Source organism: Taudactylus pleione, unplaced genomic scaffold, assembly GCF_031769625.1.
Source record: "Taudactylus pleione unplaced genomic scaffold, aTauple2 ptg000556l, whole genome shotgun sequence".
In the NCBI taxonomy this organism is placed as follows: Eukaryota; Metazoa; Chordata; class Amphibia; order Anura; family Myobatrachidae; genus Taudactylus; species Taudactylus pleione.
In genome coordinates, this window is record NW_028284958.1 from 8,824,178 (window position 1) to 8,851,184 (window position 27,007).

Below are 27,007 nucleotides of genomic sequence, written 5' to 3' on the forward strand. Positions count from 1 at the left end.
CCTCTAAATTGCATGTTGAATCTATACAAGTTTGAATGTTGTCTTTGATGTGTGATCCTTAAATAAATGTAATGCTGGTCATTTCTTCCATAATAGAATAATCCAGAGCTTGATTTCTCCCATACTGGTTACTCGTGTTTGAGGATAAAACAAGTGAATGTGTCTTTTTCTTTGCTGACATTACCGTGGTGCAGGTGGCACTCCCCTCAATAATGTGACCACCATTATTGTTGCGTGTGCCCCTCCACTTCGTGAGATACATTTGTCACAATTGCTTCCAGATCAATGTCGGGAAGTATGAGATGTTCATTGTGAAAGTGTCCCAAGTGATTTAAATTAGTTCTGGGAGGAATTTGGACAAAAATAAAGATACACTGGTTTTGAAAAATAAAATAAAATAATGTGCAAGCAAAAGCAGACAATATGTATATTCACAGGGACATTTTATTAACAACATAAATCTGTTATGCTAATACAAATAAAAAAAAACATCCAAATAAAATATAATACAGCCTCCATGGTTGGTAGACTGGTCTAGAAACATTTAACATCACTAATAACATTGTTCTTTTTTTCTGGAATACATCCATCCGGGAAAAAAAATGAAGTATTTTCGAAGGCCGTGCAGAAAGCTGCATCCTTGAATATACAAATTGTTAGGTCAGTTTACAAAAAAGCATTTTAAAAACAAGGTCAGAACTGCAAACATCGCCAGAGTCCCGCAGGACAGCAGTGAAGGAGTTAACTGTCAGCACAAATAAAGATGCCTTAAATCTAGCAATATATTCAATTATTCTTATGTACAATTAATTATATAAATTAAAATATAAACCACCTTTATTTAATTAAACTCTGAGTATGTATAATGCATTTTTTATATTTAAAAACTACAATATAAAATAAAAACACAAAAACACATTCCTGCAAAGCAACTTTTAACAAAAAACAAACAAACTAAAAAACAAAAATATTAGAATGTTGCTTTGCAGACCCGTCCAGCAACTAGAAAGTTAAAGCAGCAGATTAATTTACAAGGTATAGTTTAGGAGATAATAGATTTTTAGAGCTAGTTATAATATAGGACAATGTGGTAACACCTATTTCCTATAATGATTTATCCTGATGGAATATCAAATACATCAGAAAGTGAGGTTCTTTAAGATAATTGTAACTATAGCTATTGCTACTGTAGAAAACAGCCCCAATTGCAGGGAACCTTGACATAATAGTTACCCCAGTTACGAGCCATAACCTGAAAAAAAAATCCAAATAAAAGTTGTGTAAATCTTACAAGCAGGCAGCTTCAAGCTGACCCTCTACTATATTATTTAAGTGGATATTACTAAGAGATAAGCACTTATTTCATTCACTTTAGTTGCATTCTAAACGGTAGAAACTAACAGTTTTTCATTGGTCATCAAAGTTAGTATTAAAACATTTATTTTCTTCTATACAGGATCAGTACAAGGTTTAAGGAAACAAAAACACAAAAAAACCCTACAAAATAATACATTTATAACACGGTACCCCGCACCAAATGTAATAGAGTATGAGATTGCAAAGTAACACAATTTTGGAAATTTACTACTAAATAAATTTACCCACTATATAATTCTCAGGCTAATCTGCCAAAATATTGGGTCTTTGGCTCGATAATTGTTTAGTGTGTATGCTGCACCAGGATCAGATGGTCGGTCAATAGCCCGATGGCTCCGTCACCGAAACAGAGTACAATGCACACCTGTAGGAAAGGCATTGTACGGAATATGTAGTGTTTACAGAGATCAACCCAAGCCAGTATATAAAAAACAATTATTTGAAGTAAGGTTGCCCGATCATCCATCTAATAAGGGATACATATGAAAAAGACAGATTCCATGGCTGGTTGACTTAAAGTCTACATTTCACCTGGTTTCAATCAGCCACAGAACCATTGTAATTCATATGAGTGTCATATTGAAGGGATGATCTGTTAACACTAAGTGGTCCATTTATCATCCGTTAATGTCCCATTACACATGCGGACATGCTAGTTTCCGTATACTTAAGGTAACGGGCCGCCATTCATCATTAGGGGTCCTATAGGACCACCTGATATTCATTATGGCACTTGGAGCCTCGCTCCTTTCTATGGGAAGGAAGAGGGATATGAGTGGATCCCTCTGCCGCCTCCACCTCACTGTACCCTAGCGGCTTTGAGCATGCATGACCTCAGCTCTCCCCGTACCGGAGCAATGATGAATTGCTCCAGTGATAAGTATCCCCCGCGGCGAGGTGGCTACTTCATCATCGGGGGCCATACGACTGATTCACTATTACTTTCGGGCTATTGTCTAGGTACTGGTAATGACATCAGAAAGGGGTAAGTAACAAGGAATATTTGTAGAATTATACTTTAAACCTGGACTCTGCCCACCTGTCATACCAGGGAGGAATTACTTATTTTGAGACACGGAAACTGAGTCCATTCCCCCTAGAATGGCAGGAGGATACAATGACCATGAACAATTGAAAGCTATGTTATAGCATAGATTGAGGTAAAGGGAGGGAGGTCAGTGTAAAATGCATTTTTCAGGCATGTCTGGAGTGAGACATGATGTAGTCACCACCTCTCTATGTATATTTGCCAATGTTATATGTGCAGTATAGAGAGTTGCTGCTCATGAAGTCGCAGCACCAATGCGGTTTGTTAACATTACAGGTAAAAGCTCCATACATAATAACCATTACTCCAAATTAAACAACCCTTATTTAGAGATGTTTCCCCTGTTTTCATTCTCATTTTTTTTCACCTAAAAGGAGTCGATTCAATAAGGCAATAAGGTGCTGATCACGTTCCTGAATATATCACCCCATGTTGGTGGGCACAAAAATCGGACCTTGCCGCATAACCGGGTGCACCGTAATAGGGCCTCTAATTGAACTGACCCACAAAAGTATTATTATTGAATCAACAGAAACCATGATTTTATTTTATGACTGGCCTATTACTTGGATGCTCCAAAGGTTTATAAGAAACAGGAACACTTGAAAAAATACAAGTTACTATACAAATAAACATCACAGTAGTGGGCATATATAATCATTCTATGGGAGCAATTAAAATGCGAAGGGTGCGAGTTGCCATTGCAACTGCGTTAAAATGACGGCAACGGACTGGCACCTTGTACACATCGTGGCCCACTCAGAGTCCGAATTCACTGAATTTTGCTCAGAGCCCTATGGTGCTATGAGCACTTTTAAGCGAATTCAGGCTGGCGTAAAGTGCGGCCATTGCCGCTATGACTCGCACCTGCGAGTTCTCTCACGGTTAATTGGATTGACCCGTATATATGGGTAACTAAGGCATGCAGTTTTTGCATACAGCAAAACATTATGAAAAAAGGGATCAAAGTACAATTTTATTCATCCTTGATATACAGTATATTAATGGCCAACGCAGGCACTCCTCTCTCATTTTTCACAAAATAAAATGATGGCCACATTTTAGTAAATCCCCTCCCTGGTTTTGGAAAATTTTTACTATGGGTTCCTTCACACGCTACTAGTGTGACTGTATTATATAGGACCTTGTTAGAACACCAACTCGACCATAAGGCATAGCTCATGAAACCACACATAAAACAAGGTAACTACAGGTCAGGTTTTCTACAACATACAAAACAGAAGTTCAATCATCTTGCAGACTGCAGCACCCTGGCATCTGGCTTACTTAAACCCTTAAAAGCCAAAAGAACTGGCACTCATTTGCTTTCTTGTGGCAAAAAAGCAACACTGCTACTTTAAACACAGACATGCCATTACAAAGCGCACAGGAAGTCTGCAGCCAGCTTGCTTCATTTGCTTAAATGAACTGGTAATTAAAGCACAGATGAGGTCTTGCAGTCATTAAATAGCTAATCAAAAAGGAATGACAAAGTACTTGTACTCTATTTTTAGCTTGTTTCCCCTACAACCACACAAAATGGAACATAAAAAAACCAAGAGAATAAGACAACACAGATCACATAGCAGCCAGTACAAAGAATTACAATCACATCCTTGTGGATATTTGGCAGTGTCACATGCTTGCCAGAAAGGAAGAGCCGTTTTAATTAGCTCAATGGTCAACTCTTCTTTACCTTGGCACAAGATCAACAAACAATGTGCTGAAAGGGTTATAGGAAGTCTGAATTTGTCTATAGTAGAGAGGACACTCATTAAATATATAGTGTTACCAGATCAGCCATTTAGAAACAAACGATAGAACAAGCAGCCTGCCTGTATTGCAGTTTTCCCAGGTGCATTATGTATGCAACTATATTTTGAGTGTCGCATTCAGGCGACAAAGTTGCAGTTTCTGGCAAGAAAAGATTAGTGTGAGGTTACCCATGTCCTCTTCTACCTGTGACCTGAAAATTGTGCGTTTCAAACGGAAATCTAAAGCTGCTACCCATGTGCATTCCTTCCAACATGACCAAATCCAGGAGGGACAAAATGCTCTGTTCCTGACTTCTCTCTGAATTTATGATTGCTGTCTTCTGTGTTGAAATACCTTTGTTATCAATTAACTAATTCAACACAGGTGGTGGCAATCATAAATTAGGTGGGAAGTCCAGGAACAGAGCATTTTGTCCCTCCTGGAATGGGTCAGGTTGGGAGGTATGCATGTGAGAAGTGTCACAATGTGGCACTAGAGGTTACAGTCACGTTTGGGCTATGGAGTTCTTGTGCTGAGGGATTAGAACTCGAGGTGCCAGGTTGGGAAAGGAACCGGAGGCAAGGGATCTGGATGTCCTCCTCATCCACAAGTACCGAATGTTGGCGAGATCTGAACAAAGGTATGGAGTCTAACCTACTGGGAGCTATTCACCAGTGACCCCTCCAAGCGATATTTGGGTTTAAGTTGCACCCAGGAAGCAGGTCGCGGCCCTTTGGTCAGGTATCCGGCACAAGTGGTAAACAGAGAAACACAATCCAGTTAAAGCACTGGAGAAAGGCACTAGGAGTCAGTTCTGAGTACACACACTGAAGACAACACTAGGAATGAATCACTAGAAGAAAGGAGCGTAGAACCTGGAATACTGCAACAGCAAGTATTCACTGGAAGTAGTAACGTTGTACAGGTAACTCAATACCCTAAGGTAGCGGTCCATTGGAGGACAGTGTCAGCAGACTGCAACCAATTCTACCATTGGGTGAAGGGCTAATCAGGTGATGTAGACTGTCATGGCTACATACATGAAGGTAACTGCAGAAACCAAGTCACGGACCAAAACCTAGATGTCCTAGCGGACCCCAGGCATAATCCTCAGCACGTCACTCGCCACCGCACCTGGCGTCTGACGGCCTGAGAGGTCAGGGGAAGCCGGCACTTCAGTGAGTAACGGCCGATCCTAGGCTGCAACCTGACTGTTACCTCTTCAGTATTGAAATTTAGCATACCAAGGGGCAAAGGGTATATAATGAAGATTACTTCCGAACCAGTGTGACTGTGCACCCTACCCCACATTATGCATACTTCCCTACTCTCCCGATTCAGCCAGGAACCTCTCAAAAATCAAGTGGCGCTTCCAGCCCCCCAGAAAAGGCAAGCCTCCCGGCCCGGCCGCCGACCCCCCAAACCCGGTAATGTTGACATTGTATAGCGGGGGCGGAGCCAAAATTACTAAATCGCGTGGTTACTCCGCCCCTATTGCCGGGTAATATCCCCGGCCATGACCCCCTATGCCACGCCACCCCCCCCTGCTTGGCCGACCTGGCTGCCCTCTCCTAGAGGGGGTTGACAGAATGTCGGCAAGCATGACATAATGTCACACAGCAAGCACCAAGCGAGCAGCAGAATAGCAGGAAGGTAGTTGCCGGGCGTCTCCTAAGGACACGTCCTGTGATTTTCATTGTAACAGGTTCCCTCTCTAAGCACAGTACATAGAACCGTGTGGCAGGGAGCTGTCAGGATAATAATCATGCCACCTCCTTGGACTTGCATCCTAGACCACTGCAATAGTCACACACCCCTTGTTACAGCCCTTCCTCCCAAATACTACAGATGTGTCTCATAATTCACAAGGTATTTGCAATTTACCCATAAGAATTTGCTTTTAAATGGCTAACCATGCAATCCTGATTACAGACAGATAAAGAACCCACGGGGAAGATATATGTGCATTATCACACATCACCTATATACGCACCAAGTAGAACATAAAGTGTATAAATATTGTAAATAAATTATAGGTACATATTGTAGAGCAATCACATCATATAAATCTACCACATCCCACCGATCTGGGGAATATTGCTTACACTTAAAATAACATGTCCAAGACTAGCACAAATCAGCATCCAACACCCTATGTCTCAGGGATCACAATGTACACAGGAAGAGTAAGCTACTATTTGTATGAGGGCACAACTCATTTAATAAACACTTATAGAGAAATTACAGCGAGTACAGAGAGTAGGATGACCACTTGGCAAGGCTATGGAAGATTTGTTCCACACTTAAGGCCCCCATACATCAGAGATTGATTACAGCAATCGTCCAATTTGCAATCGATTGAAAAAGGGAAAGATTTTTATACACAATCGGTTGCAAATTGCACGATTGCTGCAATCAATCTCTGATGTATGGGGGCCTGTAGATTATTTTAATTGATGGTCTTGAAAACTCACTCCTATAACTTTTACCCAATATACTGTTTTTGTTTCCATTACTTGGTAGTTTACCTCTGGTTAATTCAAGTATGTCTCGGTCATAAGGCAGACAGCATAACATGTATTGGTATACAAATGCAGAGAAGCAGGGCTGAGGCATAAACAAAGACAATGAAAATAAACAACTTTGCCTGATGATCTAGCTATATCGCTGAAAAGCACAGAAGGAAGCTAGAAGTGAAAAAAACAATGCATTTACTATAAGTCATCTGAAGGTGTAGAATCCTCTTTAGAAGGCAAAATATTGACCTAAAATACATAATTTATTCTATATTTACCCTCCTGTCTGCAGCCTCTGTTCAAAGAAAGAATAATGGCATTGCTGTGGGCAAACAGGCTATCACAGCCACAATGCCTTGTGGGAGCAATATTCCTTTCATAATAACAGTAATCCTAATGTTGGCCAGTGGGATGGGATGTAATATTTGACATTATTTATCATGTATTCTTTATTTCCATTCAGCTCCCTAAACCAGTAACCAGCAATCAAGAGATTTGCAATAGCACGGGCTACAAAGAACCAACAAAATAAGGCACAGGAGCATCGCTCCCTACATCACTGATGAACACCTGGGTCAATGGTTCTTAGAATTTCCGTAGTGCTTTGGAAAGCAGAGCGTAGGATGACATTCCAATGACCCATCTTAGGCCTGGAGAAACAATGAAGAATTACATGTCTGACTGCTTCTCCTACCAGACCGGATTAGCCGTGGGTTAGGAAAAGCAGCATGTTAGAAACTCTTCTTCTAATGGTTCTCATCCTTAATTTCCAAGCTTACTTTGATAGCCAGCCACCTGCATTCTGTCACGCTGCCCTCCCACCTAAAATACAAGCATGTTATCTCCTGGGGGGAGCAATAGAGGAGAACATAAAGACAGAAAGTGGCTGCCTGACATCCTAATAGCATAATGTTTCAGTATAAGAAGGCAGCTGTATATTATTTAGGAAAGAATGGAAACAGCACTGAGCTAAGACACTGCAAGCTGCTTATTTGTGTACAAGTCAAAGGGTCAGCAGCTCTCATTGGGTACTGACTCATTGGGCAAGACTGAGGTAATTATTCAGATGTGCACAGATAATACAATTCACAAGGGTGCTGGAGTAGATGAACATGCATCAAGTGAAGTCTGGGCACTGAAGCAGACAGGTTACTCCTGCAGCACAGAGCAGTCTATTGATGTTTGCCTGGGAGATGTAGATATAGATATAATTAAAGAGGTACGAACTGAAGATTCCAGAAATCTCTGACCTAATAAACAAGTAACATATTATGATCCAGTAGAGATGAGCAAGAGTTGCAGTCAAATTTTAAGATAATAGAGGAGATGTGTAAGTTGGGAGAGATAAAGTACCAACCAGCTCCTGTCACGTTACAGACTGGGTTTGAAAAATTACAGTTAGGAGCTGATTGGTTGGTACTTTATCATTCTCCAAGGCTTAGTACATCTACCCCAATGTGCGAAGCGCTGGCAATACAATTATCAGGTTTGGCCTTACCTTTCTACACTGTATTTGGGAAGTTGCATTTTGCAGATTAACGGCTTTATTCATGGCTGATAATCTGCATTATAACTCCTACTACTATTGTTTGGATGGATGACTCTGTTTCATCCATTCCCTGTTGAACACTTGGCAACTTATAGTTTGCATTTGAAGTACACAAATCTACTACTAATTGCCTCCCAGATACGGTAAGATGTACAAAGATGAAGAATGATTTTCCTACAGGAAGGTCATGCAGATGGAAAACACAAAATACTTTCAAATAATGTTACATGACATACATTTAAATACATGATATATGTATGCATTGCATACATGCAATTCTTATTTGCTTTACTGCCATAGATGTCTGTCAGCTTAAAGAGATTTTGTGACATAAATGACCAAAAAACAGTGTGTCAGCACATCACACTTTACCATTCTGCCTCTACTCCAGATAACTACTCCAGATATGTATCATTAATGTTTAAGGTACATTTTACAAGAGTCTGAATCCTTTACTGTATTCAGTTTATATCTAACTGTGTAGACACTGTTTAATAGCCAAACACATCATCCGAATGTTCATGTCATGCATGGCTAACGATATCATCAGAATGGTCCCATGTCTAATGGGATCATCGCAATTTTTAAAGCAACGAGGAGTTGGATGTTGATCTTGTGGGAGACAGTGAAATGTACACTTATTTGATTGAATTAGTAAGGACAGGGCAGTGTTACAAGGGCAGTGGCATTAGGTTAGTAGAGGAATGGAGACATGCAGGAAGACATACCTGGTGTTAGATACTGGAAAACGCAGAGTCACGATTAGCGAAGAGTAGTGATGTCAGATTCTTGTTACATGGATGCATTAAATTTCGAATGTCGATTCATACTTGCCTACTCTCCCATACCATCCAGGGGACTAGTGAATTTTTGAGGAGTCTCATAGACTCCTGAAGAAATAGGTCTACCTCCTACATCCAACCCATGGATAGGGAAAAAGATTATGCAGGTCTCAGAGAGTCACGTATTCTTGGTCCCTCTTCTCCCTTCATGAACTAGTGATTCATGGCATTATGGCCAAGTGTATGAGGCCTAATGACAGGATGCGCCTTGCCCTGCCCCCCACAGTGATCAGCTGCTCTTCACCATTGGGAACTTCGGAGCAAATACATGGCTGTACACTTAAAATTAAGTTCAAACAACCAACCTGTTGTATCTAGCAACACTAACAGCCTGGGGACCTCCCTAGACATATATCTTCAGAGCGGCTTAGAGAACCTTTAAACCCCTAAACAGCCTTCAGCTGTGGAGCAACTAAAAAATTCACATAGTCATGGCATGATGACTACAAAAACATTAAGGCCACTGTAATCCAACAGCAGTACTAATCGGTTACATTTTACTCGCTTAAAGATTACTGTGCCTCATAATAAACATGTGTATAGGTGCAGTTATATTTACCACCTAATTTACTACAATATGTATTATTGTAAGATTATTTCCTCCCAGTGAGTCAGAGATAGTGACGGTTGCAAATTTTTTTAATTTTTAAATGTTAGATATTAATTTCATAAGAGGTTGTACACCTTCAGGGTAACTCATTGGTTTGTACATACCTACCTGCAACATTAGTGAAATATGCCGCTCTGTCTCTCCGAATGCCTCCTGTTCATCTTTGAGATGGATGTACTTTAATCACCAAGCACAGATTTTTACTTTTATAGTATTAAACAGAGCAGCAGCAGTGATTTGCTTTCAGAATTGGATACCCCAGGATCAAGAGATAAGCTATCAGATGTATCACATGGCATCACAAAATAAAAACTGTCTGCTCAATTAAAGAGAAGGACAAAAGACACAAAGAAGATGGAAACTAAATACCTGCATGTAGCTAAAGTTACAATAAGTACAGCTAGTAATTTAAAATAATCAGAAGGTGGTCAGACATTTTTACAGAAGTTTTGCCTGCATTGTATATGGATTCCTGATAAAACATTACCCTTAGACTACTATATGAGGACATACAGATCTAAAGTGCTCTATAAACCATTAAGGAACAAGCTGCTCGTTTATCCTACACATGCAGGAATTCTATTGGCTCTTACAGAAATCCATCCCCCAGTGGAAAACCCGAAAATCAAGATGAACCTAATATCAACAAAATTACAATTCTTTGGTTCAGAATTTGGAATCTAATGTGTCAATGTCATCCAAGTCTAGCTTCTTTTAACGGTAACGCCCGCTTCACATGTAACAGTGTTTTTACAGATAAATATTCCCTAGCAACTACTAGGCCTTTACACATTGAAGGATTACATTATAAAACAATTTATCAAATAAAATATTTTTAAAATGTACATTTCATTGATCTCCCACTTTCAGATGTCACTCTTGCATTTACCATCTATGGAGGGGTTCATTTTTGGTCAGATTCAGATTGGATTAGTGAAGCAGCCTGATAACTCATGGTCCTGTTTTCAATAGTACACTTTCATTTACTTACTTTGCTCCTGTCTATAAATGAAATATATTAAGTACACTATAGTTAACATAAATAAAAAATATATTACTAGTTTATTACTTAGTAGTACACAATACATTTGCTATAAAAGGACAATGGTGACCTATCCTTAAAAGCGAGGAGTTACATTTTTGGGGGGGTCAAGACCCAGAGGTTAGGAACCCTTGGTCTGAATGCTGCATATTTGTTTTGTACATATAACAGTAACCTGAAAAACAGAAACAGAAAACTGGTACTGGCTAGCAACATTATGTAACTCTGAGATCCCTCATTCCTGGTCGCCCCAACCCCAGATAAGACGTGAACATGACACCGCCAATGGAGATGAACGTTTTAGCATTGTACTCCGAATAGTGTTTCTATGTCGATTACTATAAATATTTCATTTGTATACAGTCATCTCACTCAGATACAATAGTAGCAAGTATACAGACCAGTCTTGAACACATGAGCAATTCTATATATATAAAAAAAAAAAAAACAGGGTGACCGTGGTTACTGCAAGGTAAGATGTGAGCAGCCAACCGTCACAAGATGAAGGATTAATTCTGGTGCAAGATATGAGGTTTCCTTCATCTGTGGAGATGTAAATGGAGTGTATTAGAATGACAAGATGATTGTCTCATGTTAGTTTCCAAGGAGTGCTCCAACCACATACACAGTTCGTGCCATCTGGATGTTATCTTCCCTTGCATGTATAGCAAATCAAACGAGCTGGCTGCAGAACATGTGGCAGGAACCTAATTATTTTTTTTACATGACAGTTCACTGGAAGAGAGAGGGAACAAAGAGGGGGGGAAAACCTCTCATTGATTTAAGTGTTACCCGAAGGTGTATTGATTTTGCTTTACCAGTAGGTTTCCTGTAATTAAGGTTTCATATAATGTCTTCAAACAGAAGACACAGCAGGTATTTGGCTTGCATTAAAAATATATATATATATTAAGCGATAAAGTTTCCCCCACAAAAATGATCCATGTAAGAAAGTAGTCCACACGTCTCTCCCCCATTTGCCTGAAATCACCAGGTCTGTAAACGTGGGTATTTAGTTCTAGTTAAAGCTGATTTATCCATGTCATTTCTTGGCACACAATGGTGCGTGAAGAAACAATTCTCATATTCTCTTCAAGATAAGTAATTCCAAACTCTGCTTCAGAATTTAGACTCCTTTGGAATTCTTTGTGGCCAGATGTCGAGAGATCAAATGTTTTTACCTGCCACGGAAAAAAAAGGTATATATCAAAAGGGGAAAGCCAATGAAATATGTGAGCAGAAAACGTGTGTTATTTATTTTGCTTACTGTATGACAAAGGACAATGGTATTCCACTAGAAGGTTGTAGAAATACAAAAAGCAGCATTTGTTTAAAAATAGAGAGAAGTGAGATGTTCATATTGTTCCGCCAAATACAGTTACCGCATTCTGCATGTGGCAGTATATTTTGTATGTTTCGCCAGCAGATTTTGGGTTTAGGTGTTACTTAAGAATGAATTTACCATTGTTACCCTAGCTCTATCTATAGTCTATAAACTCCACAAACGGCAAGTTTACAACTTTGCAGCAATTGCACTCATCTCTAGAGAAACTATACTTAAAAATTGCCTACACTGCAAATGTACCAAAGAGATCAAGTACAAAAAGTTCCATTCACTTGCATACCTCCCAATGTACAGTATAGGTTTCCATAAATTGGGACATGTATAATGGAATGTCATGATCATGCTCCTAGGCCTTATGTGATGTGCTAGTCTGTCCACAACGCTCCTTCTCTGCCCTAGAGACACCTCTCCATTGCTGCCGACACCCTTCCCTTCCGCCTTGCTGTGAATCGGGGCGGTCTACCCTAAGTAAGGAAGTTGGGAGGTATGCAGGACCACTAGGATCACATGAGCCAGACCAACCAAATCCTGCAATTTAATTCAATACTTGCCTACCTTGCTTTTGAAAGATCTTGGAGGTAAGAAAAACACAAGGCGGATTGCTTGCAGTCATAAAAAGTGGGTGGGGCAATCATGCTACCAAGAACCGCCCACCCCAAAACAGACCAAAGGACAAACATATATCATGCTTTAAAATTGCTGTATAAAACAAGGAACATATTTGTAAGGAATTGGTATGACATACCACCAGACGTAAGCCCGATGGATGAAATACCGACACCAGAAAGCTGAAAATCCCGACTAAGGTAAGTTCTAAGCCTAACCCTCTCCTCTCCCCACCCCTAACCTCCCCCCTAGTGCCTAACCCAAACCTCCCCCCAGGGGTGACTAAACCTAACCCCCCTCCCCACTCCCTAAACCTAGCCCTTCTGGGGGGGGGGGGGTGCCTAATCCTAATTCCCCCCAGGAGTCCCTAAACCTAAGCCCCCCCTCCCGCAGCTAAGAGGTCCAGATACCAGACTTTCCTTCGTTCGGTATGCTTTACCAGGTGTTTAATATGGAATGGATAGAAACCACTTTGTAAAGGGAAATTCGGGTCTCTAAATTTTAATACATGTGAGAGTTATACCTCAATTTTGCCTATTGGTATTCGGAAACATATCCATGTATCATTCAAAAACACTCAATGGTATATTCTCCGTGAAATATCGAATGACCCACCCCAATCTCTTTGGAATCTTAAAACATCTTATAGTAAAGAATGTCTATACATGTTTGTATATACTGTGTGTTTATGGAAGTATTACTTTCAGAATTAGGGTATATATTTCTGTCCATTTATTGTTTAATTTGGGGGGGTGCGCTGGGTTCTTGGTCTCGACTCATGACTCCTACCTTTCATCTTTCACAAATCTGAAGCAAAAATATTTTGGGATCATTGCCTCAATGTGGTTAAATGATTGAAATACATATGTTCAGCTAAACATTATGAGTAGATTCTATCATTGTGACGATTTGAAAATATTTTGTCTTTGTTTCTGCTTTCAACTTCTGAGCTGACATGTAATAATTGTCTTTTTTCTGTTTTTTCTATATATATTGTATGTGGTGATTCAATAAAAAGATGAAAAAAATAAATAAAAAAAAGAAACAAAAATCTGTTCTGTGGGATTTTTGCCTCAAATTGTAATGATTCTCTGGAAGAATTCCGCCTTAAGTGACAGAATACCTCCTACAATTTTGTGCATCATGGAATCCCCAGTTCTGTCCCAAACATGTAGCAAATTCAATTGATCATCTCAATTTTAATAATAGACTATTACACAAAATGCTAATTTAAAATAAATACAGTGCAAATTAGTCATTCGCTGTAAAAGTGAAATACAAGAGGAACTTTATTGGCACCATATTATTACTTTATTGCATCATTGGCACTTCCCAATCTCCAAATTAAACTGTTTGCAAAATAAGTAAATCTGAATAGTGGTGCAGGATTTAACAAGCTCCAGTACACATTTTATTTTATTTTACAATTAACGTAAGTCGTAAGGCAAATGGCAACAGTGACAAGGGGTGAGATGCATGCAAAAGAGCAATAAATATTTCTAAACGCTAATCAAATGTTGTGGATTTAAACACAATGGAGAAGGATGAAAACAGGAAAGAGGACATAAGGGATACAGATTCTGCTCTTACACAATATACTTCTAATACTACAGTACAGCCTGACTTCATTAGGAGTTTGGTGCAGGGCTCTTACACAGGCTACAGAAAATAGACACGCACCACAAAAAAGTGACAGGAGACAAAAGTTTTTGTTTGTTTGTTTTATTTAAAGAGGGATTTCAGCAAGGGTGGAGAGGTGCCAGGAGAGCTGTAAATAATAATACATGGATGTTTTTCCCATTACTTAAAAAAGTCGAGGGTTTTTTTTTTTTTCACAAATCAGAAAGAATTGTTTTCCTGTTTGTTGGTTTCTGGTTTGCCAGAGACAAATTGCTGGGAATGGCCATGTGAATGTTAGGAACTTACTTTTTCACGCAATTATTTGCTATGCCAAACAGGGCCGCCATCAGGGGGGGACAGCCGGGCCTGGAGTCCCGGGCCCGCACACTCAGACAAAGAGGGAGGGCCCGGCTGCTCCTACAACTTGGCCAGCAGCAGAACTCCGTTCGGGCAGTGTTTAGCCTCTTCGGAGCATGGCTGTGTTCATGTGCAGAAGCAGGGCTGGAGCGTTCTTGCTACAGCCCTGCTTCTGAACATGCGCAGATCCCCCGAAGAGACTGACCAGCTTTTCTGCCCATCTGATTGGCTACAGGTGCCAGGTGCCCTCCGTCTGTCCCTGCTGACTTCCCTTCTGCCGCCCGCACCTATCTGTCCCTGCTGACTTCCCTCCTCCGGCGACAATGACAGCACCGGAACACTGGGGGACCCCAAGGAAAATGCCGGCTGAGAAAATATGTATGGACTAGTATACAAGGTGAGGGGGGGAGAGAATATCAAACATATAGGGAGTGGGGCTGAACAGTAGTTCAGAGGGGTCAAAGGCTATATAAACATATTTATGTGTGTATGTGTATATATATATATATATATATATATATATAAATGAACCACATTGACTCCCAGGAATGTATGCCCAGGTGCCCTCCACACAACAAACTTTATAAACCAGGACCGTCGGCTCTCTTAGGATTTATACACATCATTAAATAATGCTATAAGCGGCTCCTTTGTTCTGACATTTCGGTTTTAATCCAAAGCTTTATCCATATCGTTGGAGCAAAGGAGCCGCTTATAGCGTAATTTATTGATGTGTATAAGTCCTAAGAGAGCCGACAGTCCTGATATATATATCTATTGACAGGATTAACCACCCTCGGTTGCCAGGTGGGTGGGCGAGTATTACACTCTGACCTGAAGCAGGATCAATGAGACACCACCCCAATTAGGGCTGCTTCCAGAAATTTCCCGGGCTGGGTGGGGGGGGGCCCTGCCTATTTTTTCAGTCCCGGGCCCCACGATTGGTGATGGCGGCCCTGATGCCAAATGTTCGTTCTCACACATCTAGCACATAGCTTGGCCATGCCACCATCATTCTCACTCAGTCTAAGGGATCTAGGGCCTTATTCAGACCCGGTCGCAAGTGCTGAGTGCTCGCAACTGGGTCGATGTTTGCCCACTGGGCATGCGCACGTCGGAGCCGGCTCCGACGTGCACATGCACGAGACCTGGCTAGCGACGGGCGCTCCGTCGCTACGGGTCTCGCACCAAAGGGGGTGAGCTGTCGATGGCGATTGACAGCTCGCCCTGTTTGGGAGGCAGGCAGGGGGGGTGGCCGGCCAAACGGAGACGTTCCCGACGAACGCTTGCCGTTTGGGGGCGGCCCAACTGACATCAGCAATGATGTCAGTGGGGAGCTTCCTGCTCGATCAGAGCAGGAAGCTCCCTGGGGCTTGCGCTTGCCGAGATCCAACCTTAGGGTCTCGTCGCAAGCCCCGATGGTCGCGATGGTCCTGACCATCGCGAACATCAACCTGGTCGCTCGCTAGAGCTGTGGGTGGTAACCCACAGCTTAGCTAGAGACCAGGAGGCTGCACTTCACACCACAAGCGGCCGCCCTTATTCAGAGCAACAGCTTGTATCTAGCGATCGACTCTAAATGAGGGCCCTAGTCCTTATCACTTAATTTCTACAAAAGCAGGAGAAAATGAAAATTTTCACCCACTTTTGTAGAAATTCCGTTTTCGGGCCATTCATCAAAAAGGTAATGCCGGAGATATCACAGATATTTCCTGTTTACCTTTCTCTCCTGGAATGGCCCGCTGTCCTTATACGCTATCAAGCTCCAAAAATATAAATAAAATTTGACTGCTGGAGCATTCACCATCAGATGGTGTTTGCTCCCGCAACCCGCTCCAAGGAGCAACGATGGACCCACGACTCCAGTGCCGACAGGCCGAAATATCAGGCGGTGCGTACACACTGGATGTGCCCGACCGTCCGATATGCCGGCTCCCGCCGCATAGGATCGTCAGCTACATCACCTGATTTTACTGAATGTACAAATGATCGGGCGATGCGGCTGACGACCCCACAGGGGGAGAGCACACTACACGATGTAGTGCATGCACACTGTACGATATGAACGATTTGACGTTCCGATGCGTCGGAATTGGCCAAATCGTTAGCAATATTGTGTAGTGTGTAAAGGGGCCTTTTTGTAAGCCTACATGTGTGTGGCCATCTTAACCCACACATATGGATTCAAGCCCAACTGTTCAGACACAGCTAGAAAATCAAGAAGCATTCTCTAATAGATTAAATTATTTTATACGAAAAAAACACGGCATTCTCTTTTCTGAAGCCAACATGCAGCAGCTCTGGAACACATTCAAATACTATACAATATTACACAACACATCAAACTCACCCTCCACCCATACAGTTGTTTTCATTTGGCAATTCTTACAAAATTTCAATCATCAGTTGAGGACATCTTGAAGCAATAACTGAAAAATTAGGATGATTACTGATGCTTACAAAAACAAGCCATTTCTGCTCGTCCTGAAAGCCTAAATTAGAAGTGTTCTGCAGGAAAACTAACTAAAACACTAAGCTATCTGCTAATGGATAGGATTATTACTTGCATATGAATTGTAGTTAGGTATGAGTTGCTAGCATATCCTATGCAAGTTCTCTCATAACCAGCTAGGGTTTTACATGTGAGGCTATAATATGGCGGACCGTAAGCAATAAGCATCCCTTCCCCCGCTAGGCAGAACTGTTTAGATCCTTTTAGAATATTTTAGTGTTCGGCAGTTTGATTAGAGCCATCTATGGTCAGTTCTGAACAGTTAACGATAGCCACCAGATTTAGAGGTCTGTGTACTAAGCCTTGCAGAGAGATAAAGTTGATGTAGATAAAGTACCAACCAATCAGCTCCTGTCACTTTACAGGCTGCATTTGAAACAGGACAGTTAGAAGCTGATTGGTTGATGCTTTATCTTCATCCACTTTATCTCTCTAAGGCTCAGTACATAGACCCCAAAACCTGTTGTAGCTATAGCTTGCTGGGTGTTCGAGGATTAGGGGCCTGATTCAGAGGTGGACGCATTTGCAACTGCGATTTCGGACGCAGTGGACCTGCAAAAATATGTTAATTAATTACTCAGCCGTTGTCTCGTGTACAGAGACACCCAACGCCAGCATCTGATCCGCCGCTTACGTACAAATGACTCAACAACGGGAACATTGGGTGCACCATCGAACGTCTGAGCAACCCTATGGTGTTTCAGGATGTCCGTCTCAACAAGTCCGTCAACTAGGACACGCCCAGGAAATGGTGGCGATATGCCTGCATTTTTGTAACCACCCCCCATTACCTCCCTCAAGCAGTCACGACCTGTCATTCACTTTGAGAATAAATTCTCACTGCATCCACCATCGCTAATCAATCTCCGTGCACGCGCAGTGCGGCTGTGATGCATGCGCAGTAGCAAAAAAAAAAAAAAAAAATTGCTCCACCCTGTCCTACATAGACATCACATCCACCTTTGAATCATGCCCTAATTAAACAAAAACATTGGTGCAGATTGGTGAAGTTGATGTCGTCGTGCTAAGCAATTGAATGGGTACCTATGTGCCCACAATGCTCTGTTTATTGAAAGGGCTACACCTAATGGATCTTCGATCCATATATAGAAGATTCCACAACTCGTGCTTAGTAAAAAATAACTGCATGGCCCTAAATAATTTCATACATATCACAATTTCTCATTTTACGTCAATAAACTAAAACAGAGGGGTTCCGGACTATAGATAGATAGTAAAAAGGTCGACAATGTCTAGATAGACACCAAATGTTAGACAGTCAATAGGCTGACTGGGACAAAAAGGTCGACACATTAAAGGTCGACATGAAAGAAGGCTGACATGTACAAATAGTCGACAGGGTCAAAAAGGTCAATATGAAAATGGTCGAGACATGATTTTTGTTTTTTAGGGTTAGGCACTTACCCTGACAATTAGGATTAGGTGCCAGGAGGGAGGAGAAGGGGCGAGTTAGGGAGAAGATTAGGACTAAAAAACAAACAAAAAAATCATGTCGACCATTTTTGTGTTTACCATTTTCAGGTTGACATTTTGACCCCGTCGACCTTTTGTCCCAGTCGACCTATTGACTGTCTAACATTAGGTGTCTTCTAGTCACTGTCAACCTTTTTACTGTCTATCTGTTAATCAATACCCAAAACAGAGAGGCACGATTAAAAGATTTTAGTCAATATACATGTAAATGGATCAACTTTTTTTATTTTAGTATAGGTTTATTTGAAGGGGGATATTTTTAAACTCTAAAAGTCACCAGTATTAAACATCTCGAGTGTGGGGTACAGTTTTACATTTAGCACCTTTCTACAAGAAGGACATAAGGAAACTTAGAAAGAGATGTAAGACCTGCGCATAGTGAATTAGCATTAAACGAAAATGCCTCAAATATAATTCATTTAATATGCAGAAAAATCAAATAAATAACATACAGTCTAAAATAGAATTATATAAACATCTAAAAGAGTTATGAAAACTAAATAAAAAAGTGAAAAGTTCAAGCAGTCTGCTAAACCAGGAATATCCCTTATTAGAATGTTCAGGTACTCAGGAGTCAAAAATTAGCAAGGTGTCATAGCACCATCAGCAGCATTGATTTAAAAAAGAAAAAATATTCCAATGTATCTGGACTGGAGAATAGAAGAATTGAGGCTGTGGGCATTAGTGAGCGTCTCTCTATTAGCAGCAAATAGCAATAGCTGTGCAGTTCCTTAACAGGCAGACTTTTTGAGACAGGTAATTAGAGACTCACAGTTTTCCCGTCTGTCTCCGAAGTCCCGCTCACAGAAATGAGCAATCCAGCGCTTGTTGTAGCAGGGAGGGAGAGCCTGTTGATGTAGGCACAGATATATAGCAAGTCCGTCCAAGCGTCCTCGGAGACTGTGCTGGGCAGTACCTCCACCGGCGGCTGTAGTGCAGTTAGCGGGATCGGATAAAGGATGGAGGAATTATTCCGTCCTCCAGTAGGTATAGTAGTCAGGTCGCTGTGTGCCGGGCTGCTGTGAGGGAGGGAGAAGGGGGGGGGGGGGTGGCGCCAGACCCCTCAGGAAGCCCGGGCCCGGGTAAATAGTACCATAGAGCTTGGGGGAGACTCTCCACCTTTTTGGAAGCGTGCACGCCTTTGGTGAGCGCAGGAGCTCCCTGCCGGCCTAACCCAGAGCATCATGCCCTGTCCACTTTCTAGCAGGAACATTGTAAAGTACTGAAAATTAATGTTATTTAGTCAATTCTGACCACCTCACAAAGTTTGGGTTTGTTTGGTTTTCAGCAAATCCAAACCGCTCGTCTCTACTAATAAGGGATCGTCACCAACAAAGACTGAAGGCACACATTTGTGGCAGCATTAGTATGTGCATTACTACAGTAAATCATGTACTTATGTCCACTTTCTTATCATAAAATATATTCCAAGTAATAAATATTAGCATTATTGCAAAAATTGATCCAGAGAATAAAATGGATTACAAAGAGAAGAACCCTTGTAACCTAAATTCCCCCTGCATATAGCAAATAGATGTCTCTCCGGCCAGCAACACCCACTCTTGGCAAAAGAAATACATTTAAAAAATAGCATTACACATGGTTAATACCTCCTTAATAGATCTTGGAAGTGCTGCCATCAGTGACATGCGGTGAGGTCAATGCCTGGGGAGGCACACATGTATAAAAACAGTTTTTATATCAAAACTCTGGAGTATGATAGGGGAGGAAGCATGACAGTGGAGGCTCTGCCTCCCCAGCCTACCCTGACTGCACGAGCTCTATTGTAATCTATGGCAGGGCTTAGCTTCAGGTAATGGCGGTAATTCCCAAGGTGACGGAGGAGGTATCATGGCCATTGCTATACCTCAAACCTTCCTTTGTGGAGGCCAAATTTTATGGTGAATCAGAGAAATTAAACCCCAATACAGGGAAGTTGCTACAAAAGGTATAGGAAGATGTTAATTAATTTTTAAGCATCATTATTGGCTTAGTGTGTCCATTTGCGTTGACCATATGCAGACTGTGGTAGGTTTAAACATACTGGGTTAATAAGAATATGCATAACTGAGCAGTATTTTGCAACACAAGCATCAACCTAGAAGATTATTCTGGCACATTTTAAGCTTCATTGTCTAACTGCTCAGTGTGTCTTAAGTAACGCATACAAATTCTGACTTCAAACTGCCTGCCAGAAGCACCGGGGGATACTCACTCACACGGCACAGTCCGCTCTGCAAGGAGATCAATAGAATGTTCTCCCTCTCTTCCACATTAATCACTTTCTAGCTCAACAAGTTCTCTCTGTGGCCCAACAAAAGCCTTGTCATATCTGAAGGACAGGTCATTCTCTAGCACAGCATTATTCTGAGCTGTTTACACCCCGCATCAGAGTGACTGCAGAGAAAAGATACTCTACATGAATTCCTCAAGGTTTCTGGGGATAGATGTAAACAAGTGCTTTATTTCAGCTGTGATAGGGAGGAACAGGTAGATGCTAAAGCTGAATGATTTGATTTCAATAAAACAAAAGCACAGACTGTACTGTGTGAACTGCTCAAATTAACAAATGACATACAGGTAACAACCTAAAATGTAATATGTTGTAGCACTGGATAAGAGGGTAAGCTGTAATGTCTTTTTCTATGCGTCTCCCAGCAACAAGATCTAGATCAGACAGCAGAAATGTGACTGCAGATAGAACAAGACAGTAATGTGTGTTCATGGCTCTTTGAGGAGGTTGTCCATTTTGTAACAAACCTCTCTCTTTTGTTCTTACTACCCGGTGAGGCAAGTACATGGTGGTCCTTTTACCATTACCCGGATGTGAGTAGCTGGTTGGAACCATTTGATATACAGAAAGCAGCATATACTCAGAATACGTCACCTATATTAAAGCAATGTAACATGCTCACTGAACGTTTTATTTTCTAAATGGCAGGTGTGGTATGGTAGGTCGACAGTTCTCATGTTGACATTCAGTATGTCTACATGATAGAATATCAAAATCACATATACAAAGAACAAAAGTAAGTCGTTTTAATTTTCATCTCTTTTGCACAATTCTATTTTTTATATTTCATCATCTTAATAAATTTAATACAGTGAGATATTTTAATGCATACCTATTAAAAAGATTACATTTTAAATTACCAACGTGGGTCCCAGTGCACCCATTAAAACTACTTACTTTTCTTCTTTGTATATGTGATTTCTATAATGTTTAAGTAGCGGGTAGCACTTCAGCAAGCTTTATATTTAATCTGTAGTTACAGATGAACTGAGTATAAGCTAATTGGAGAGAGAACAAACAAAACTATAAATGACATAATAGAAGACTGGTGCGGGATTGGTGCTCTATTTGTAACTAATGATATAATATCGACCTAAGGTCCCTGGTGGCCCTGTTGTCACTTACTGTACCTGGTCCAGGCGGCTGCAGTGTCTTCTTTTGGGATCCGGCAGTCATATGATGTGCAGTCCCGACGCAGACCTGTGATCCTCTAGCGTTCCAATAAGTATTGTTATCCGATCCCTACTCCTCCTTCTAATGCCTAACCCCCTCCCACCACACCCTAACAGTTAGCATACTCTGAATGTCGACATTTCATATGGTGAAACTGTGAACATGTCAACATTGAGGTGTCGACATGGCCCTTAATTGCTTTTATGAGTCATCTCTTAAGCAATCCGAAGTCTATTTATTAAAATTCAATGAGAAATCACAAAAATACTGGCCTGGAACCATAGGCAATAACCTACCGCTGCAAGGGGCCAGCTGCAGTGGATATGCGCATGTTTTTAATGGGGGAGATATCACTGGAAGTGGCTGGGGACTCATTCAATAAAGAATAATCATATCTTGGATTTAGAGCTCAATTCCCTGTGGTCTTTCAGCCATCTATTTCCCAAATAAATATATCATATACAGTACTTGGGTGTTGAATAGAGAAGCATTAGTTAGTGTGAGTTACACTAGTACTAATTTAGAGTAGGGTTCCCCATATGTCCCAGTATTACCAGGAAAGTAAGACTTTTCTATACCCCAAATATTTAAGGGTATAATATTTATTTTCCCATAATTAGGACTTGTAATAATTAGGACCCAAAACAATTTGCTAAAATTTATTATTCCCTTGAGCCCAGCCTTCCTCACCTGTGTAGTAAAAATGGCCCCTATATAGCCACAGTTACCTAAAGCCAGAATACTGTGCATATTGCTGGAGTACGCAGTCTGTCCAGTAGTGTTCACCAAAGGTTACTAGAGACACATGGGAGAGGAGGTCAAACGGTGGACAATCCCTTTAGTACAGGAAGCTTTTCTGTGACTGGGAGCCTCTGCCATTTCACTGGTGTAAACAATTCTTACCTGGACTCAGAACTTGTCCAATCAGAACTGGACTTTTTAAGTCAGTAGGTCACTCTGTTATACCTTACCAGACACCATGACAGCAGTGATGTAGAAGTAAATGATTGGAGTGCCAGAAGAGAGACCAACACTGGTGGAATGGTGATAAAAACCCCTATAAAATAGTAATAAATCAGAATGTAATAAGGTATAGTACCTATATCTGTATTTCACATCAAACACTGTTGAATCTTCATCTTCAAAATTGTCCTCATTGAGAGGGGCCATTTCTACTCGTTCAGCCGGAGTCGTTATGATGTCATATTTACGTGTTTTCCGTATTCTCTTTCCAGATCTAAAAACAAAAAAATAAGAAGCTTAGACAAAAAGTGAGACAACAACCTTTAATTGCTCAGTATAAAGAGTTTGCGTTAAACAAAAACATTTATAGAATTAGTGAGCTAAAACTTCAAAACATTTCAGTTAAGTGTTGCTCTCTTAATACAGGCTTTCAGTAACACCAGAATATCAATTTAGGATGTTTTGAAATAAGCATAGACATTTTAATTTGAAGTAGTGATAAAGAAACCCACAGGAAGACATTCACTTCTTGGACACTTCAGTAACAATCACCCAGGGTATTAAAATAGAGAGGAATGTTGCATCTACACAGACTAAAGCTGGGTAACACTAAACGATTGTACCCAGCGATGCAACACACAATCCAAGTGCTGACAGGCTGACACATCTGGTAGCCCGTAGACACTGGGCGATCCGAGGCCCGACCGCCCAATATGCTGGCCCCGCCGCATAGTGCTGTATGGGATCATCAGCCACAACGCCTGATCTTCCTGCATGTACAAAAGATCAGGCGATGCGGCACACGACCTCACGTGAGTGCGCACAACATGATGTAGTGCATACACACTGTCTGATACTGACGATTTGTCATTCCAAGGCGTCGGAATTGGTCAAATTGTTCGCAATATCGTGTTGTGTGTAGGAGCCTAAAGGGACCAATGTAAACCTTAGGGAGCTATTCAACATTTTCTGGACGTCCATCATTATCGTGTATGTTGCACCCAAGATGCAAGGGATTAACCGCATTTTACGACTCCTCCCATCTAAAGTAACAGTTCAGGAGCCCAAAAGCTCGGCAAGATGCAGTTAAGACGCCAAAAAGTCCTACTATGGGCGGATTTCTGCTCACACCTGCGAACAGAAATACACAATGAATAACAGGCACTCAACCCAACTGAATAGATCTCAGTCACTTTACACGGAGCTGCGGCCACAATAAACAACTGAATTGCCCCCAAAATGTTTTACCTTAAAAGAAAATTGTTGCATTAAATCTTGCAGCTAAAATTGCCTAATCCCCACTTTCTACAACCTGCAGGCCAAGGGTGTAACCACCATAGGTGCAGGGGATGCATCTGCTATGGGACAACTCTGCTGTGAAGGGTCTGTCATCCATGTCTGTCCTATGTTTCTATGTGATGTTTTTTGCTATTGGGGAGCACATGGGGCCCTTTCATATGTTGCTATGGGGCTCACAAATTACTTTTTACCCCCCTGCTGCAGGTGATTACAGTTGCCCTAGGACTTTTCATGCTGCCACCATTCCATGATTACGTGGTAGCAATTTATGGTTATATGCAGTAATTCACCCCAAAAAAAAAAAAAAAATCCCTTAATTTTTCTGTGGGCAATTGTTTAATGTCACAACCACGTTGTTCGCATCAACAATTAGAGTAAGTCACAGTAATTATTATTTTAATCATACTTTTTATATGAAAATAATAGTCGGGCTCTCAAAGCTGATAGTTTACGTACATTTCCGATGGCTACTGATCGGCATGCTGTGGCAGTTTAGGGGGCGGGAATAACAACGTGGCCCTTATAACAAAATGGGGGATGTCGTGTGTCGCCCTCATTTTGCAGGCGTGTCAGGGTCTGCCTCTTCCAACGCAGTGTTCTTGGCCCTGGCAGTGCAGTCTGAGTAAGTTTAGGCTTGTGGCATGTGTACATGCATATAACGGATTTGCCCCATAGGGGTACTTTCTGTCACATTGTCTCTGAGATTTCTGATCTACTTTTAAGATATATGAAAGTATAAGATTATTATTTTCGCCGCTAGACAAAGTTTGTCTCCGGAATTATTTGCATTTTGACGCTCTAATTTTTGAGCATATATGTTGTTATTTTAGTTGGGCAGACTAATCATTTAAAATAGTCAAAAGTGCAAAAAAATATATGTTTTAATTAGCAAATTCTACAAATATATATATAAGAGTGCCCCAAAAAGGTATCACTCTCTTTATTAGCCTAGGGCCCTAGGCTAATACTCTTTTCCCGAGTACATACTATTCGATTCCTGGGAGTACCGCCAACCTTGAAAAATGATTGGACAAAAATAATGCAATATCACTTATATATGTTGGTAATTTTACACATTTTTTAGAGGTACTAATCAATCCAGTGCAGGATCATCCCCTAAGTTTCTAAGCTTAGGCTTACTCAGATGGCTGATGACTGCGGGCAACGAGACCGATGCTGCGTTGTAAGATGCAGCACTATGATTTGCGATGTCGGCAGGAGTCATCTCTTGTCCTTAGACGCCTCCTGCCGCAAAAGCATATTAGCTGTACAGTATAGCACAGCTGTTGTGTACAAAGAAGCAGCGGCTGTACAACTATGATTCAGGCTCCAAATGCCTGTATGCCCTTGGGAAGCCATTGATGAGCTCTCAACCTCTATGGTGAGGAGTTAAAAACTACAACAACTCTATTTACTAAGCAGTGTTAGGAGACAAAGTGAACAGTGATAAGTTGCCAGCCAATCAGCTCCCAACTGCCATCTCACAGGCTGTGTTTGAAACATGACAGTTGAGAGCTGATTGGCTGGCACCTTATCACTTTTCACTCTGTCTCCTAACACTGGTTAGTAAATAGACCCCCAAGAGCTTAAACATGCATGTGTGAGTGAATATGAAAGCTATTAGTGATGAACATGATAATACCATACTTTCCTACTCTCCTGGATGTTGGGTGAGGCTCCCGACTTTCGGCAGCCCCCGCACCCCAGAAAGAGTAGGCAGATCTCCCGCACTTCCTAGTGAAGTGGGCAGGATGGGTAGATGGTAGGGGATGGGGCTAAAATTATGGGAATCGCATAATTTGGCCTCATGCCCTCCTTGGGTAGAATGCGAATTGCGTACTTTTTTACTGTGATGGGGCGGGGCCTAATGACATCTACAGTCCGCCCCCGCCCCCCAAAGATGTCAACAGAATCTCCTCTCTGGGCTTCTCCCAGGAAGGAGTTTTGTAAAGTCGGCAAGTATGGGTAATATATTTTAAAGGAGTGAGACTCCTCCCTTTCCCAGATATTTACAAAAAGCCACAGAACTTACAGCTTCTGTTACATACAGCCCACTCAGGTTTTGCAAAGAATCAGATATGTCATCTAAAAAAAATACACTTGATGGGGACTTTTCGATAAGTATCTGACTTGGCTACATTATGCACTTTAATAAGCTGAGGGCTGCATAGGCACAAAGCATATAAGGGACCTAATTTTTTGTAATTGGTTAAAGGTTAGGAACCTGTTGCTAGGTAGATTAATTGGTTTTGTTGATATTGATTGGTCATAGGATTTAGCCTATGAATAGTTTTTGGGGCGTATACCTTTAAGGAACTATATAAGGAGGGATTTGAATATGGTTCAGCTTCTTTGCAGTTTGGAAGTTAGGCTGAGTAGCAAATGGTCATATCTACTGTTTTACTTAACCTGTTATCCAAATTTTATGCCCAGCCCCAATTTTATGCCACTTACAGCGCCATTCCAAGTAAATTCCCCGGCCGTATCAGTTTACAGCCAAGCTCCATTTTGACAGCCAGCTTTCCCCCCATTGCAACTCCCTCCAAGCCAATACACGTACCCCTGGCAAACTGGTTACGTGACGCCGGGCCAGTGGTTACCAGGTT

The 27,007-nt window shown here is 41.3% G+C and overlaps 1 protein-coding gene across 2 annotated transcripts in view; it reads right to left on the reverse strand.

Moving 5' to 3' along the window:
* The window catches only part of FAM174B (family with sequence similarity 174 member B), an 86,078-nt gene that overhangs the window by 7,040 nt on the left and 52,031 nt on the right, over positions 1–27,007 (reverse strand). The window contains exons 2-3 of one of the 2 annotated variants that reach the window (XM_088452672.1): positions 23,239–23,376; positions 10,731–11,920 (exon numbers count right to left, since the gene is read on the reverse strand). In XM_088452672.1, coding sequence (XP_088308798.1) covers positions 11,917–11,920; positions 23,239–23,376 — 142 coding nt within the window. In that variant the 3' untranslated portion in view covers positions 10,731–11,916. Of the gene's footprint in view, positions 1–10,730; positions 11,921–23,238; positions 23,377–27,007 lie in introns of those variants that run through there. The other variant, XM_088452671.1, reaches the window with a different exon arrangement.